Source organism: Scyliorhinus canicula, chromosome 9, assembly GCF_902713615.1.
Source record: "Scyliorhinus canicula chromosome 9, sScyCan1.1, whole genome shotgun sequence".
NCBI classification, from domain to species: Eukaryota; Metazoa; Chordata; class Chondrichthyes; order Carcharhiniformes; family Scyliorhinidae; genus Scyliorhinus; species Scyliorhinus canicula.
The window spans coordinates 133,839,589-133,858,784 of NC_052154.1; the positions used below are offsets into that span (position 1 = coordinate 133,839,589).

Below are 19,196 nucleotides of genomic sequence, written 5' to 3' on the forward strand. Positions count from 1 at the left end.
CTAGTACATCTCCTTGAGCTTTTCCAGGTCTGCAAATGTTTCTCTCATGAGCAAATCCTGAAGTACTCTACCCCACCTGTGCCTCGTCCGGAACCTCATACCCAACCCCACCGGCGCAAACCTATGATTATTGCAAATCAGCGCCCACAGCAACATGTCTTCCAAGCCAAAATGCTGTTGACACTGGTTCCAAACCCTCAGAGCTGATACCACCACTGGACTCGTGGAGTACCAAACCAGTGAGAATGGAAGATGCGGCAACAAAAGTACCCTCAAGCTGGTCCCATTACATGAGGCCACCTCTAACCTTCCCCAAACCGACCGCTCCTCCACAGCCCATCCCCTAGCCATTGCAATGTTTGCTGCTCAGTAGTAATTCAACAAGCTCGGCAATGCTCACCCTGCTCACCTCCCCACACCACCACCCCCAACCCCAGTCGATCATTCTCCAAGAACACCTGAGGAGCCTTCCCTGCCCACATAAACCTCAAAATCAACCCATTCACCATCCTAAAAAAGGACTGAGGAACAAAAATTGGGAGGATCTGAAATGCAAACAAAAACTTTGCCAGCACCTTCACTGTTTCAGCACATCCCATCTATTGATGCCCACCTTCACTCCTTCCACCAGCCGCGCCAAGTTCAGCTTGTGCAGCTGGGGCTAACTCCGCGCCACCTTTATCCCATGATAGCAGAAACTGCCTCCCCCCCCTCCCCCACCCGAAACGACAAATACGCCAGTCTCCTCTCCAGTCCCCACGCATTAATTGGGAACACCTCACTTTTCCCTATATTCAGCTTGTACTCCGAAAGCTTGTACAGCGATCAAACTCACGCAGGAGATTGCGGACAAAGAAACTCGCTGCTCGACCCCCCTCCCCCGCTCAGTTTCTCTTGACCCCCCTAAAGCACCATTACCAACAGCTCTATCGCAAGGGCAAAGAACAGCTCGCAGTGTGGGCACCAAAGCCTCGACCCCTGGTATGACCCAAAGTAATCTGAATTAACCTTGTTCGTCCGAACACTCGCCTTCTGCGCCTTGTACAGCAGCCAAACCCAATCCACAGACCCCTACCAAACCTGAACTGACCCAACACCTCAAACAGATACGTCCATTCAACCCGATCGAATGCCTTCTCCGTGTCCATTGCTGTCACCACTTTCAATTCTCGGCTGTCCTGGAGACATCACAATAACATTAAGTAACCTCCACACATTCGCTGACAGCTTCCACCTCTTCATGAACCCAGTCTGATCCTCTCCTATCACCCCCGGCATGAAAATGTCTATCTGCGACACCAGCACCATCGCCACCAACCTCACGTCACGTCACGTCACGTCACGAGACCAGGTGGTACTATCCCCACTACTATCCTTGTCCTTCTTGAAAATGAGCCATATCAAGACTTGCGACAGCGTGGGGGTAATTTTCCCCTCACCATTTACTCATTAAATATCCCAATGGGCTAGGGCCCCAGCTCCAACACAAACTTCTTTTAAAACCCGGCTGGAAACCCTTCTGACCCCAGGGCCTTCCCTGCCTGCATCACCCCCACACAATCCATCACCTCCCTCAGCCAAATCAGGGCCCCCAATCCCTGCACCTTTGCCTCCTCAACCCGCTGGAACTCCAACCCATCCAAAAAGCGCCTCAACCCTTCATCCCCCACCAGAGGCTCCGAATTATATAACCACCGATAGAAGGCCTCAAAAATCCCATTCACCCCTTCCGGCTCTGATACCACCGTGCCCTTCTCATCCCTCACCCTTCCAATCTCTCTCGCCACCGCCTGCTTCCTCAACTGATGTGTAAGCATGCCACTCGCTTTCCCTCCATACTCAAAAACTGCCCCTCTAGCTCCACGCCGTTGTCCCACCGCCTTTCCAGTGGACACCAACCCAAACTCCATCTGGAGCCTCTGCCTCTCCTTTAGTAATGCCTCCTCCGGCGCCACCAAATATCTCCGGTCCACCCTCAGAATGTCTTCCACCAACCTTGGCCTCTCAGCCCGCTTCGCTGTCTCCCTGTGCGCCCGAATCAATATAAAATCCCCCCTTACCACCCCTTTGAGCGCCTCCCACAGTGTGGAGACAGAAACCTCCCCCGTATCGTTCAGCTCCACATAATTTCGGATGGCCGCCCTCACCTTCTCACAGACCCACTTGTCCGCTAATAACCACACATCCTACCTCCACTGCGGCCACTGAACCCCCCCCCCCGGAGCACCCACAAATCCAACTAGTGTGGCGCGTGGTCAGAGACCCCAATGCTGAATTTTCTGATCCAATCACCCCCATCAACAACGCCTTGTCTAATAACACAAAGAATTCAATCCGGGAGGATATCTGGTGCATGTGCGGGAAGTATGAAAGCTCCTTCACCCTCAGCCTAGCAAACCACCAGGGGTCTGTCCCATTTGCTCCACAAACCCCAATAATTCCCTCACCATAACCAAAACCTCCAGGGACCTAGGGCACGGCCTGTCCAACCTAGGATCTTGAACTGTATTAAAATATTCCCCATAATCAGCTGATTCATGTCCAGGTCTGGAATCCTCCCTGGAACACACCTCAAGAAATCCACATCATCCCAATTTTAGGGCATATACATTCAAACACACCAGAGGTATTCCCTCTAGCTTGATGCTAACCATCACAAATGTACCCCCAGGATCGGTTACAATACTGCTGATCTCGAAGCCACTTTCTTAGTGACCAGACCGCCACCTCCTTCGTCTTCATATCCAGTCCTTCCTCAGCTTCATCTGGTCCCCCACCTTCAGGTGCATGTCCTGAAGAAACACAATGTTCACCTTCAAACTCTTTAAATGTGCAAAAAGGCACAACCTTTTGACCGGGCCATTTAAACCCTGTAAGTTCTACATAATCAGCCGGTTCAGGGGGCTCTGTGCTGCCCCCCCCTCCCCCTCACTGATCAGCCATAATCCCCCTTTAGCCAGCTCCCTAGGTCCACTCCTTGCTCACCCTCGGGCCCCCTCCAAGATGTTTATTGCCATCTCTTAATCAACTGCATCACATCAACACCACCCATGTCAGCATCCCCCCCCCCCCCCCCCCCCCAACCTTGTCCCCCACCATAAACAAACACAAAGAATACCCAACCACCCCTTCGCCCCTTCACCCAATCCCTCCACAGGTCAACCTCCCATTTCGCTCCGTTACCCAACCAACCAGCTAGCATGGTGGCCACCACCCGAGGCGTCCATCTAACCCCCTTCTCCCCAGCCACCCTTTACCCGTAATTCCCCCAAAGCAGTAAAAAACAAATAAAAAACCACATTCACCCACTCGGCACCCATATTCATTAAATACAACAATCTGCCCATTGTGTAAACTCACATTTCCCACTTTAGCATCTCCAGAGTTCAGTGTCCTCACACACCTCCTAGTCCATGGTCACTCATAAATTCTTCATCCACTGTGTCAAAATAAAACTCTTGATTCTGGCATGTGACCTACAGATGAGCAGAATGCAAAATGCCAAACCTCATCCTTTCCTTGTAGAGTTCATAAGTTCACAAGTTCATAAGATATAGGAGCAGAAGAAGGCCATTCAAGTCTGCTCTGCCATTCTGTCATGCCTGATATGTTCCTCATCTGCTACCTTCAATGTTACAGACCAAGAGCTGAATTGCAAAATCAGCCAGAGCATCTCCTCAGAACACATGACCTAGGAGCAGGAGTCGGCAATTTAGCATCCCTCGCCTAACACCCTCAATGTGATCATGGCTGATTCCATCCTGGCAGTAACTCCACCGTCGTACCCATTCTCCATAACGCTTCAACCCATTACCAATTAAAAATCTGTCTAACGCCTTCTTAAAGTTACTCGCTGCCCCAGCATCCACCGCACTGTGGGGTAGTGAATTCCACAGATTCCCAACCTTTTGGGAGTTGTAGTTTTTCCTCAAATCTTTTTAAAATTTGCTACCTCTATTTCTAAGATTATGACCTCTCGTTTTAAAATGCCCCACAAGAGGAAGCATCAGCTCCACGTCCACTTTATCCATACCTTTTAGCATCTTGTATACCTTGTATAGAGGGCTGCTTTGATCTGATTATAACCGGCCCGTCGCTTGGCCCACTCCGCACCAAGATCCTGATAGATCCTCAGCACGTTTCCTTCCCAGATGCACTTTTTTGTTTGCTTCACCCACCTCAGTATCTTCTTATCGAGAAAACGATGCAGCCGCACCATCGCCGCCCTCGGCGACTTCCCTGCCTTCGGCCTCCCCCTCAGTGCCCTGTGCGCTTGATCCACTCGGGGCGGGGGGGATGATCAAAGATCCCCTTATCAACTAACATCTCCAAAATACTCACCACATACTTTGCGGCCTGTGTTCCCTCAACCCCCTCAGGCAGTCCCACAATCCGGAGATTCTGCCTGCTGCAATGGTTCTCAAGTCCTCCACCTTCTCCCTCAACCTCATGCGACTATCCGACATGAGCACCATCTCTGCCTCTAGCGAGGCCAGCCGGCCCTCTTACTCCCCCACCAACTCCTCCACCCTCTGGAGTGCCAGACCCTGCTCCACTCTCTCAATAGCCTCCCTAAACAGCAACACCACCACTGCCAGGACTTCCAAGGCCTCCTGCCTCTGCTGCTGGCACTTTGCATTCAAAAAGTCCACACACTGTTTGGTAGACCACTCGGCAGGTAACGATGTCCAGAACCTCCGCCATCTTTTCGTGTGTTGCATCTGGCATATACTTTCACTCGAGCTGCTACCTCTTACTTGTTACACTCCTCGTCTAGTAAGCCATTAACGGGCCCCACCGCTGAAGTACTGCAATTCCTCAGTGCTCATACACCGCACACCAGCAAACACCCCCTAAAATATGTGACCCCTCACTCCATGGCCGTCATCGGAAGTCGTGATCCAATTAAAAAAAATATATATATATTTAGAGTACCCAATTAATTTTTTTCCAATTAAGGGGCAATGTAGTGTGTTCAATCCACCTACCTTGCACATCTTTGGGTTGTGGGGGCGAAACCCACGCAAACACGGGGAGAATATGCAAACTCCACACGGACAGTGACCCAGAGCCGGGATCGAACCTGGGACCTCGGCGCCGTGAGGCAGCAGGGCTAACCACTAGGCCACCGTGCTGCCTGTGATCCCATTTTAACACTTGGAAATGAATGTGACTCCAGATGGCAGCTAAAACAAAGCAGCGATATAGCAGCATAGTATCATTCAGTACGTAATTAATAAATTGCGGATTATAGATCAACATATAATGAATAATACATCACATAACTCTGAAAACTGTGTTTTAAAGTACTTATTATTTTATGTACTCATGTAGGTTTCAGTCAAGTTCTCCATATTCCCCAATGACAGACGACACAGTGATGCCCTCCTCCCCCGTCACCCCCAGATATACACTGCGAACCGTCCACCACCCAACCTCCCTCCCTCACTCACTCAGTTAACACCCCCTCTTCCCTCCCTCCCTCGCTCACTCAGTTAACAGCCCCTCTTCCCAACCTCCCTCCCTCGCTCACTCAGTTAACAGCTCCTCTTCCCAACCTCCCTCCCTCGCTCACTCAGTTAACACCCTCTCTTCCCAACCTCACTCCCTCGCTCACTCAGTTAACACCCCCTCTTCCCAACCTCACTCCCTCGCTCACTCAGTTAACACCCCCTCTTCCCAACCTCCCTCCCTCGCTCACTCAGTTAACACTCCCTCTTCCCAAACTCCCTCCCTCGCTCACTCAGTTAACACTCCCTCGTCCCAACCTCCCTCGCTCACTCAGTTAACACCCCCTCTTCCCAACCTCACCCCCTCGCTCACTCAGTTAACACCCCCTCTTCCCAACCTCCCTCCCTCGCTCACTCAGTTAACACTCCCTCTTCCCAAACTCCCTCCCTCGCTCACTCAGTTAACACCCCCTCTTCCCAACATCCCTCCCTCGCTCACTCACTCAGCAGCCCCTCTTCCCAACCTCCCTCCCGCGCTCACTCAGTTAACAGCCCCTTTTCCCAACCTCCCTCCCTTGCTCACTCACTCAGCAGCCCCTCGTCCCAACCTCCTCGCTCACTAACTCAGCAGCCCCTCTTCCTAACCTCGCTCTCCACTCACTCACTCAGCAGCCCCTCTTCACAACCTCCCTCCTCGCTCACTCACTCAGCAGCCCCTCTTCACAACCTCCCTCCATGCTCACTTACTCAGCAGCCCCTCTTCCCAACCTCCCTCCTCGCTCACTCACTCAGCAGCCCCTCTTCCCAAACTCCTTCCCCTGCTCACTCACTCAGCAGCCCCTCTTCCCAACCTCCCTCCCCTGCTCACTCACTCAGCCGCCCCTCTTCAAAACCTCTCTCCCTAATAACTCACTCAGCAGCCCCTCTTCCCAATGTCCCTCCTCCACTCACTCCCTCAGCAGCCCCTCTTCCCAACTTCCTTCCATTGCTCACTCACTCAGCAGCCCCTCTTCCCAACTTCCTTCCATTGCTCACTCACTCAGCAGCCCCTCTTCCCAACCTCCCTTCTCACTCACTCAGCCACCCCTCTTCCCAACCTCCCTCCCCAATCACTCACTCAGCATCCCCACTTCCCAATCTCCCTCCCACCATTCACTCACTCAGCAGTCCCCTTCCCAACCTCCCTCCCCAATCACTCACTCAGCATCCCCACTTCCCAATGTCCCTCCTCCACTCACTTACTCAGCAGCCCCTCTTCCCAACCTCCTTCCCATGCTCACACACTCAGCAGCCCCTCTTCAAACCCTCTCTCCCTAATAACTCAGCACCCCCTCTTCCCAACCTCCCTCCCTCGCTCACTCAGTTAACACCCCCTCTTCCCAACCTCCCTCCCTCGCTCACTCAGTTAACACCCCCTCTTCCCAACCTCCCTCCCTCGCTCACTCAGTTAACACCCCCTCTTCCCAACCTCCCTCCCTCACTCAGTTAACAGCCCCTTTTCCCAACCTCCCTCCCTCGCTCACTCACTCAGCAGCCCCTCTTCCTAACCTCCCTCTCCACTCACTCACTCAGCAGCCCTCTTCACAACCTCCCTCCATGCTAACTTACTCAGCAGCCCCTCTTCCCAACTTCCCTCCTCGCTCACTCACTCAGCAGCCCCTCTTCCCAAATTCCTTCCCCTGCTCACTCACTCAGCCGCCCCTCTTCCCAACCTCCCTCCCCTGCTCACTCACTCAGCCGCCCCTCTTCAAAACCTTTCTCCCTAATAACTCACTCAGCAGCTCCTCTTCCCAATGTCCCTCCTCCACTCACTCACTCAGCGGCCCCTCTTCCCAACTTCCTTCCCTTGCTCACTCACTCAGCAGCCCCTCTTCCCAACCTCCCTCCTCCGCTCACTCACTCAGCCGCCCCTCTTCCCAACCTCCCTCCCCAATCACTCACTCAACATTCCCACTTTCCAATCTCCCTCCCACCATTCACTCACCCAGCAGTCCCCTTCCCAACCTCCCTCCCCTGCTCACTCACTCAGCCGCCCCTCTTCAAAACTTCTCTCTCTAATATCTCACTCAGCAGCCCCTCTTCCCAACCTCCTTCCCCTGCTCACTCACTCAGCAGCCCCTCTTCCCAACCTCCTTCCCATGCTCACACACTCAGCAGCCCCTCTTCAAAACCTTTCTCCCTAATAACTCACTCAGCAGCTCCTCTTCCCAATGTCCCTCCTCCACTCACTCACTCAGCAGCCCCTCTTCCCAACTTCCTTCCCTTGCTCACTCACTCAGCAGCCCCTCTTCCCAACCTCCCTCCTCCGCTCACTCACTCAGCCGCCCCTCTTCCCAACCTCCCTCCCCAATCACTCACTCAGCATCCCCACTTCCCAATCTCCCTCCCACCATTCACTCACTCAGCAGTCCCCTTCCCAACCTCCCTCCCCTGCTCACTCACTCAGCCGCCCCTCTTCAAAACTTCTCTCTCTAATATCTCACTCAGCAGCCCCTCTTCCCAACCTCCTTCCCCTGCTCACTCACTCAGCAGCCCCTCTTCCCAACCTCCTTCCCATGCTCACACACTCAGCAGCCCCTCTTCAAAACCTCTCTCCCTAATAACTCAGCAGCCCCTCTTCCCAACCTCCCTCAGTACTCACTCAGTCAGCAGCCCCTCTTCCCAACTTCCCTCCTCCGCTCACTCACTCAGCAGCCCCACTTCCCAATCTCCCTCCCACCATTCACTCACTCAGCAGTCCCCTTCTCAACCTCCCTCACCAATTTACTCAGTCATCGTCCTCTCTTCCCAACCTTGCTGTCCCCATTCACTCTCACTCAACAGCCACTCTTCCATCCTTCAAATTATTCTCATTCAGCAGCCCCTGCTCACATTTTGTTCTAGTTGCCAGTGCCTATGTAACAGGCGCACCATCCTGGGGTAAGGAACCTTTCCAACAGGGAGACATGCCACTATTCATCTTCTCGGCTCAGCCATATGTCCTCCCAATTTCCCCCGCACTCCAGTCGTGACTGAGACTACCTTGCCAACCTCTGCCTGTGCCAAGTTTGCGTGCAAACACCCATTACCACTTGTCATTCGCTCTTTGGGTTGACGAGTGTTTTGGCTCACCTTCTCTCCTTTGCTGTTTGGCAGCAGGGATCCTGTGAGTACAAGGCTGCCCTTCCAGAGTCTCTTCCCCACACTAGCCATTATTGTCTCAGAGGAAGGGGAGCTTGCAACCCGAAATGTGACCTCTGTGCCTCCACCGGGAGGTGCAGCTCACAGTGTGGGATGCCCCTGGCACAGAGATAAAGCATGCCAAGTTTAAGGGATACAGTCTTATGCCAAACAACAAGAAACCTTGGTTAAGTCTAAACTGAACCATTGATATAATTGATGAAGGAAAGAGTTGATATCAACATGTATCACATTTTCTGTTAATTTGTAACAAATTTTAAAGTTATGCTGTGTTGACAATAACCAGTCTCAGAATTAGTTATCTCAGTGGAAGCAGCTTCCAAGTATCAGCCCCATTTTAATATGATAATTGGACATGGTTGTCTCAACGATTCCACCACTTTACTTTTTACATTCTTAATTGGTCTATAGTAGTGTACGGAGCTTTTATTTTAACCAATTTTGGTCATGCCTGGACAATATTGAGTGCAAGATATTCATCATCAATCACAAAGAGTTCAGGCAATGAAGGTTATACTCAGTCACCATTAGAACAAAGAACAGTACAGCACAGGCCCTTCAGCCCTCCAAGCCTGCACCGATCACGTGTCCTGTCTAGACCAACCACCTATATCCTTCCCTACCCTGTCTGTTCATGTGTCTATCCGGATAAGTCTTAAAGGCCGCAAACATATCTGCCTCAACAGTGAACAGAAATAACATAAATGGTAAATTAAAATACTGCAGATGCTGGAATTCTGAAATCAAAACACAAAATACTGGAAACACTCAGCAGGTCTGTCAATGTCTGGAAAGAGAAATAGAGTGAATGTTTCAGATCTGTGGCCTTTCATCAAAACTTGATAAAGATAGGAACCAGATAAGAATACACCACTCTGGCCAGTATCAGCCAGATCTGTGGCTCTGGGAGCACCATGGCGGTGTGGTTGATTGGCGTCCCAGTGTATGATGATAAAAATTATTGGGTATGAATTTATGGTCATGATTCACTGGGTAGCGAGTTCCCTGTCTTTAGTAAAAGTTTAGAGGTTCAAAACAGATGGCAGTCATTGTTCCTACATTGCATGATGATTTGTCACCTTTGGCCATTTTTTGGGATCACCCAGAAGAGAAGAATGTTTTGGGGCACCACCTGTCAATTCTATGAGGGAAGAGGAATTAATCAACTTGAGGCCAGAATTGAATTCACTTTGTTTTGTGAGTACAAGTGAACATTCTGCAGCTAGAATCATTGGGTCGTTACGAAACATCTTGACCCCTTCATTTCCTTCCAAAAGAGACATTTTATAAACAACTTACCGACTGGTTACACTATATAATTTGTACTGATGTGAAGTGGTTTGGGCTCTGCTCTGTAATTAATGTCTGAAGTGACTGGAGGCTACATAGGGATATAGATAGGTTAAATGAGTTGGAAAAATCTGGCAAATGGAGTGGGAAAATGTGAAATTGACTATTTTGTCAGGAAGAATAAAAAAGACATATTATCTAAATGGTCAGAGATTGCAGAGCTCTGAGATGCAGAGGGTGTCCTAAGCATGAATCAGAAAAAATTGGTATACAGGCACAGCAAGTAATTAGGAAAGCCAATGGAATGACATTGTTTATTGAGAGGGGAATTGATTACAAAAGTAATTATCATAGTAATTATCATAGAATTTACAGTGCAGAAGGAGGCCATTCAGCCCATCGAGTCTGCACCAGCTCTTGGAAAGAGCACCCTACCCAAGGTCAACACCTCCCACCCTATCCCCATAACCCAGTAACCCCACCCAACACTTTTGGACACTAAGGGCAATTTAACATGGCCAATCCACCCAACCTGCACATCTTTGAACTGTGGGAGGAAACCGGAGCACCCGGAGGAAACCCACGCACACACGGGGAGGATGTGCAGACTCCGCACAGACAGTGACCCAAGCCGGAATTGAATCTGGGACCCTGGAGCTGTGAAGCGATTGTGCTATCCACAATGCTACCGTGCTGTCCAGGGAGGTTATGTTTCAATTATTCAGGGCATTGATGAGACCTCATCTGGAGTGCAGTGTACTGTATCGACCTGCTTATTTAAGACAAGATGCAAGTGCATTAGGAGCAGTTCAGAGAAGGTTTACTGGATTCATACCAGAACTGGGCGAGTTGCCCTTATGAGGAAAGGTTGGACAGGCTAGGCTTGTATTCACTGGGGTTTAGAAGAGTAAGAGGAGACTTTATTTAATATATATAAGACCCTGAAGGGTTGTGACAGGATTGATGTGGAGAGGATGTTTTCTCTTGTTGGAGAATCTAGAAGTAGGGGCCACTGTTTAAAAATAAGGGATCGCACTTTTAAGACGGAGATGGAGAGAAATTATTTTTCTCAGTGAGTCGTGAGTCTTTGGAACACTCTCTTCCTCAAAAGATGGTGGAAGCAAAGTCTTTGAATATTTTTAATTCAAAGATGGATTGATTCTTGATTAACAAGGGGGTGAAAGGTTATCAGGGGTAGGCAGGAATGTGAGGTTCAGGTTACAATCAGATCAACCATGACCTAATTGCATGGCGGAGAGGCTCAAAGGGCCAAGTGGCCTACTCCTGCTCCTAATCTGTATATATGTATGTTTGTACAGTCATTTAGAATCAGTGAAACAGGTCACTTGGACTATTGCATTCGTGCTTTCTTTCTACTTAGCCTGACCTCAGTTTTCAGATAGGAGCTGGACAAGTTCCTATGAGTGGAAGAGAACAACTTGCATTTGAAACATGAAAAAATGAAATGAAAATCGCTTATTGTCACAAGTAGGCTTCAAATGAAGTTACTGTGAAAAGCCCCTAGTCAACACATTCTGGCGCCTGTTCGGGGATTTACATGACACTAGTTATTAGGACAGGTGAACAAACCATAGAGTAGAATTCTACAGTGCAGAAGGAGGCCTTTGGCCCATCACGTCTGCACCATCCCTCTGAAAAAGTACCCTAACTAGGCCAACTCCCTCACCCATCCCCAGAATCCCACCTAACTTGCAAACATTGTACACTAAGGGGCAATTTAATGGCCAATCCACCATATCTTTGGACTATGGGAGGGAACCAGAGCACCCAGAGGAAATCCACGCAGACACACGGGGAAAGTGCAAACTTCACACTGACAGTCACCCAAGGCCGGAATTGAACTCTGGTCCCTGCGCTGTGAGACAGCAGTGCTTTCAGTGCAGCTGAAAGTAAAGCCATCAATGGTGGGGTGAAGGAAATCAGAGAGGCCAGAAGAATAGTGCTGAGAACTTGGAGGGTTGTAGGACAGGAGCAGAGACTACAGACATAAGGATGCCGACATCTTTCTTAAACAATATGGCCTGGATGGATTAAGTGAGGCTAACAGTATTGATAACTATGACCCCCCTGGAACTTGCTTGATTGCCTTTGGAGATGATATCCCTTAGTTTATTCTCTGAAATCGGCCTAGAGTTTTTTTTTCACTTTTTTTGCCTCTTCCAGGAAATTGCCTGACAGAGAGAGTGAGTTGATGGTGCGTATGGGTTATACCAGGTCAGGGTGGGCCAGACTTGCTGGACCAGATAATCTTTTCCTGTCCTTTTTGGGATGATTGTAAGTACTCTCCTCCTTTGCTCCCAATATCCTTCCTTTCCCAATGTGCTTTGTTCCTCTTATTCAAACAGAGATTAGGCTATAGGTGTCAGCTGATTCAGGAGATAGTTTATCACTGTCTCCGCTTCACATTCTCTGAAGTATAACTTCAGGCTGATACAAATCCAAGCTCGAGTTAATGTAACAGGGACACGAGTATGCCATACAGTTTCTTGAACCAACCAGATCCCCTATTAAATTTGATAATGTTTGATCTGTATCTTAACTCCATCCTCCCTACCCGGTTTGGTAACCCTTAATATCCTTTTTATAAATAAATTTAGAGTACCCAATTCATTTTTTCCAATTAAGGGGCAATTTAGTGTGGCTAATCTACCTAGCCTGCACACCTTTGGGTTGTGGGGGCGCGACCCACGCAAACACGGGGTAAATGTGCAAACTCCACACAGACAGTGACCCAGAGCCGGGATTGAACCTGGGACCTCGGCGCCATGAGGCAGCAGGGCTAACCCACTGCGCCACCGTGCTGCCCAACCCTTAATATCCTTACCAAACAATAATCTATCAGTCTCCCTCTTGACATTTTTGGTTGGCCTAGGCTCAGCAGACTGTAGGGTGAGAGAATTCTTACTTCCACTCCCCTTTGTGTGAGTATTTCTGACTTCATTCCTGAACAACTAATTTTAAAGTCCATTTCACCCACCAGTGGAATTATTTTCTCCAACTCCACCCTATTAAGTGCTTCAATCACCTTAAACATTTCAATTAGATCACTCCTTGAACTTCTAGAGAATATCATTCTAGTTTGTGAAACTTATTCTGATAATTTTACCCTTTTAGCCCCAGCATCATTCTTGTGAATCTGAGTTGCACTCCTTCCAAGGCCAGTATATCCTACCTGAGGTGCAACACCCAACTAAATGCAGTACTCCAGATGGAGTCTAACCAGCGCTCTGGTCGGCTGTTGTCCGTGGACTGAGTGTGACTTAGAAGTATAAAACCGGTGTTTCACTCGCATGTCATGCAGTACAGGTACAAGGTCAGTACCTGGAGTGTAACAACCTGCGTAAGAAGCGAGTAATGGCATAGAATGCATTACCAAAACAAACACCATTTATTGTTTGATTGTCAATATCCCCTGTAACACAAGCGGTACTCGACAGAGCAACAATACTGAGATGCCGCCCACTAGCTGATTTAGCACAACTCAGCAAACCAAGGTTATGTATTTTGCCTCGCTCTTGTCAATGAAAGAAATATAGTGAGGGATTGTCGCTTCATAATAAATCCAACAGCCAGTTCCACTACCTGCTAATGAATGAACAAGGTAGCTGTTGTCTGGAGCCAATGGAGTGTCGCGCCTATAGATCATTTTCAGCAGTTTAAATGTCCACTTGCATACCAAGTGCTTTCAGATCATTGTCTTTCAGGATGGCTATTGACGTATAGATCTGTTTTTGATCCTCCAGTTGGACTCCACATGTAATATTGAACAATCTTCCTTCAATGACTGGTTCAGTGGCCATCTCAACTTCCAGATCGAGCACCAGTAAGTAAACAGGAAACAGGTGGTAAGGCAGGGGACATGTTTCTTGGAAAGGGTAGGGGGTCGTGGGGATGCTACATACCATTAAGATATTGGCTTTTCACCTCTTGAAGACGAAGGTTAGAACCCAAACCTGATTCATTGACTTTCTCATTGGCTCCGGAATTTGTTCAATTGCCAAAGATGTTTTATCTTAATAAGCAAAACAGCACCTCTTGAACAGGGTTGTTAATTCATATATTCCGTAATTCGTGTCAAGAATCCGATACTGGTACTGTATATGTAACCCACCATGCCCCACAAATCAGAAAGTCCGTGAGTGAAGTCCGACTCTTTGCTCTCACCTGGTCATGTTCTCATTGGGTGGCCTTGGTGTGGCATTGTGTGAATGCCAGAGGAATAGAACCAATGCCAAGTAGTGTAGCTGATGGGAGAACTGATGATCATTCAAGTCGGGTGGGTATGCCAGCCATGTAAACAGGCACCTTTTCCCATACTGATGATGTGAATGTGTGCACTAGCATGTCTCTTGTGCCTGCATGCTCACATGACAGATAATGGGGTGCACATGATCTCAGGGAAGGAACATGCCTCTCAATTTGTAACAGAAATGTTTGTAACAATCTTCATTAACATGCGGACTGCAGTCGTTCAAAAAGGCGGCAACTCATCGCGACTTTTTAAAGAACAACTAAGGATGGTCAACAATTGCTGGTCTTGCCAGCAACACCCATAACCAGTGAATGAAAAAAGAGCATTCTTTGTTGCTCAGGGATCAGATATTCCTGCTTGAGGAACATTTTTTTTTCTTTATAAATTTAGCGTATCCAATTATTTTTTTCCAATTAAGGGGCAATTCAGCATGGCCAATCCACCTAACCTGCACATCTTTGGGTTGTGGGAGTGAAACCCACGCAGGCACGGCGAGAACGTGCAAACTCCACACGGACAGTGACCCAGGGCCGGGATTTGAACCCGGGTCCTCAGCGCTGTGAGGCAGCAACGCTAACCACTGTGCCACCGCGCTGCCCAGAGGAACATTTTAATGAGGGGAAGTGTCTGCAAACTTGATTTGGAGGCTGCTTTGGATTTCCAGAGTTTAGGATTTGTCCATTTAACAATTTTGGGAGTTTGTTTGCTTTCTTTGTAACAAAGTAATGATGTTTGTCTTGTGTTTAAAAATGAGTATTTCTTCAACTGAGACTGATTTGAATGTTCTGAGAGTTACAAAACTTGAAGATAACTGTAACATACACTGGCTGGAGGATGCCGATTTTAACTTAAACACTCGGGCTGCTGGCCAGTGCAGTGGGAGGCCTGGTCCATTCTGAAGGCCAGGTTTCATTATCATGCCATGGGTGATCTGCATGTCAAATAGAGGCATCCCACTGCAGCTTCCTGGCCCGAGGCCAACAGAAAGGAAGGGTGGAGTGGAGGGGTAGAGAATCCGGGGCAGCAAAGGCCTAACATTCTGTGGAACGAGCAATTTTGCGATTCCTGGATCCACAGAGGTACTTTTTCACTTAACATTTTGGGATTTATTGGTACAACTGGATGGAGTGGGCACAGTACAAGATGTGCTAAGAATTTCCTCGATATTACATCAGGATATAATATATGGCATTTGACCTTGATTTGTTTGGAGAAATGAGACCCTGCCTGATTCAGTCAAATATCTGGGCCACACAGTTGAAGGCCCCAGTAAATATGACAGCTGTGCAGAAACAGGACAGTAAGTTGATTTTAATTCTGCCAATGCCCTGATTCTGCAGCCAGAGTTCAAAAATGGTCACATGCGCGATCTACTGGCCTCGTCGCATCCGACTCAGGACGCGGTGAGGCCGGTAAATCTCATGAGAGGCCTCTTGCGAGACTTACGGCATTTGTTACGCCTCGTGAGATCTAATGAGATCTGGCGAGGCATCGTGATTTGGTTCCCGCCCTCCATAGGCGGAATACAGATTTGCATATTTAAGTGTGCGGTTAAACTCCCACAACTATGTTTGCGCCAGAGTTACCCAAGGTGCGGGACATAACGGCCTCGCCTCAGAGACCCCGAGCGGGCGCTGTTTAGCACTGGTTTCCACAAAAATGGATCAGGCATACCAGCACTTTGGGGGGTGGGGGGGGTCCCCCCAGGTGATCGGGGACTCGGATGGTCAAGCTTTGGGCAGGGTGGTACCCTGACACTCCCAATGCCACCCGGGTGCGCAAGTGGCACTGCCAGGCTGACAGTACCAAGGTGGCATCTTGCTCGCGCTGGGGATTGGGCCTGCAGATGCCATGCCCTTATGTGGTGGGGTGCATGGACTCAAGGATTCCCTAATTGGTAAGATGGGGCTTTTGGGGGGGGGGCGCCCCGAAGGCGCCCCGATCTCTTATTGCACTGAGGAACTGGGCTAATCAGTGCAGGAAATGAGCCTAAGTGTGGCCTCAGTGGGGCGTTCCTTGCCGAGGCCCAAAAATGAAGCAGAGATCCGTTTAATAGCTGGGTCGTTCTCGGCACTGCCACTGCTGGGAAACAGCCCGCTAATTGTGCCCAAAACTAGACTGTTTAATTTCTATTAAATCGCATTCTCGTCTTGAGTAGAACCAAGGAAGGAGCAATCTGGTTGGTGCTGCAGGAGTGGCGTTGAAGGAAATGCTTGGATTAATAATAGAGTTTGCGTTGAAGCTGGAGTTCCAAGTTACTGGCTCCAGTTGGAATATTATTCAAACACCAGTCTTCTTTATAAGTGCCAGCATTTAATTTCCTTTCTCTAATCCATATCTTTGCAGTCTTTTCCCTACAATGCCCCGTCACAATTACTACAAGATTGCTCCTTTAGTGAAATCGCTGTGTGACAAGCATGGCCTAAACTACCAGGTGAAGCCTTTGTTGCAGGGCTTCAAGGATATTATAGGGTGAGTAATATACCTTTTATCACCTTGTGCTTGGTGTAAAGAGTCCAGTTTCCACACGCTCAGGTTGTCATTTTAACCCTTAATTATTTGGGAAATTTACAACGGAGCCGAACTTCCTTAAAATGGTTTTAATAATGACGTACAAAGTCAAAGCTTTCAGGAGGACAAATGTTTAACCACATGTTTGACTTTTATTTCCTGTATGTATTAAAAACTGTAATTACAACTTGTTTGTTTCAAAATAATCTGTGTTGATGATCTAGCTGGGAATTAGCTGAAGCCAGTGCAAAAGAATCGATTTGACATTCAGGCTGATTGAAATGATCCTGTTGGAGACTGTCAACATTTAAAGAGAAATCTGAACACCCAGTAATTAACTGATAGAACTACGTCACAAGATTTTCATGTTTTTAAACAAAATCAACCTTTATTGCATAAAGAAGAAATTAAACAAGGTTAACACTATCTTAACACTAGTTTATAAAGACTCATGCAATAAACTCAATGCTATTTGCTACTTCCCCCAAAAGTTCTCTTTTCTTGCCAAATCTTGAAGGTTTATTCATTTCTTTGGGACCACTCCGAAAGGTATGCCACCGCTCTCCGCAATTTATATCAATTCTCCTCAGTATTCCAGCTTTCCTCAAGGTCGAGGATGTTTGGGGATGCCTTTGGCTAAGCAAACCTCCAATGTTTCTTTAAAGACCTCAACTGTGGACTCTTCAGCTCCTTGTTATGGCTGATGGCAGATATCTAACTTCCAGCTCCCAGCCCTCCAATTTAACTCTGATGACAACTTTCTGCCATAGGTTCTGTGAGGATGGCTGTAGGTTTCTTCTTCTCGCTTCAAACTAGGCAAATCTTCTTGCTTCTTTCCCCCTTCAAACTCAGCCCAAGCCCCCATCCGCGTTCCGTGCGACCAACAGTACGGCTAGTGTTTTCTCTGCCCGACTAAGATTCATCTCCCTTGGCTCTCCCGATTCAGTAAGCTGCAGAATTATACCAAACCAAAACTGCAACTGCCTTCTATGAGAAAGAAACCGAAAAAACTAAACAAAGGAAACATCTAACCCCCTACTGTCCATCTCCATGACAACATGACATATTTTGGGATGATTCAAACAGAAAGCCCAACTAATTATTTTAACCTTCAACACAACTTGATTCTGTAGCCTACATGAGTAATGTCTGATGGTGTTTTACTGTCCCCTCTCCCAAATTCACTCATCCTGTTAAGCCACTCTTTTGTTTTACACAGCTTTCGACTTCTTTTCATATGGGAACTACATAAACAAAATAATTTTTTTATATTAAAGTAAGAGTAGACCTTATGACTCTATTAAGCTATAGGAAGACCCCCCATAGTTTATTGTGTTCACTCCTCTACTACTGATCTTGTAAGTTAAACACAGGACACCTTTTAACCAGACTTATTTGAATTGTCTTTACACTAGAACATAGAAAAATACAGCACAGAACAGGCCCTTCGGCCCACGATGTTGTGCTGAACTTTTGTCCTAGATTAAGAACAAATTAATGTACACCCCATCATTCTACCGTAATCCATGTACCTATTCAATAGCCGCTTGAAGGTCCCTAATGTTTCCGACTTAACTACTTCCACAGGCAGTTCATTCCATGACCCCACTACTCTCTGAGTAAAGAACCTACCTCTGACATCCCCCCTATATCTTCCACAATTCACCTTAGATTTATGTCCCCTTGTAATGGTTTGTTCCACCCGGGGAAAAAGTCTCTGACTGTCTACTCTATCTATTCCCCTGATCATCTTATAAACCTCTATCAAGTCGCCCCTCATCCTTCTCCGTTCTAATGAGGAAAGGCCTAGCACCCTCAACCTTTCCTCGTAAGACCTACTCTCTAATCCAGGCAACATCCTGGTAAATCTCCTTTGCACCTTTTCCAAAGCTTCCACATCCTTCCTAAAATGAAGCGACCAGAACTGCACACAGTACTCCAAATGTGGCCTTACCAAGGATTTGTACAGCTGCATCATCACCTCACGGCTCTTAAATCCAATCCCTCTACTAATGAACGCGAGCACACCATAGGCCTTCTTCACAGCTCTATCCACTTGAGTGGCAACTTTCAAAGATCTATGAACATAGACCCCAAGATCTCTCTGCTCCTCCACATTGCCAAGACCCCTACCATTAACCCTGTATACTGCATTCATATTTGTCCTTCCAAAATGGACAACCTCACACTTTTCAGGGTTAAACTCCATCTGCCACTTCTCAGCCCAGCTCTGCATCCTATCTATGTCTCTTTGCAGTCGACAACAGCCCTCCTCACTATCCACAACTCCACCATCTTCGTATCGTCTGCAAATGTACTGACCCACCCTTCAACTCCCTCATCCAAATCATTAATGAAAATCACAAACAGCAGAGGACCCAGAACTGATTCCTGTGGTACGCCACTGGTAACTGGGCTCCAGGCTGAATATTTTCCATCCACCACCACTCTCTGACTTCTATCGGTTAGTCAGTTCGTTATCCAACTGGCCA

The 19,196-nt window shown here is 48.0% G+C and overlaps 1 protein-coding gene across 1 annotated transcript in view; it reads left to right on the forward strand.

Moving 5' to 3' along the window:
* LOC119971718 (acyl-CoA 6-desaturase-like) overlaps positions 1–19,196 on the forward strand; it is an 85,813-nt gene that overhangs the window by 59,984 nt on the left and 6,633 nt on the right. Inside the window, exons 10-11 of the mRNA XM_038807658.1 lie at positions 13,685–13,764; positions 16,540–16,665. Coding sequence (XP_038663586.1) covers positions 13,685–13,764; positions 16,540–16,665 — 206 coding nt within the window. The remainder of the gene's footprint in view (positions 1–13,684; positions 13,765–16,539; positions 16,666–19,196) is intronic.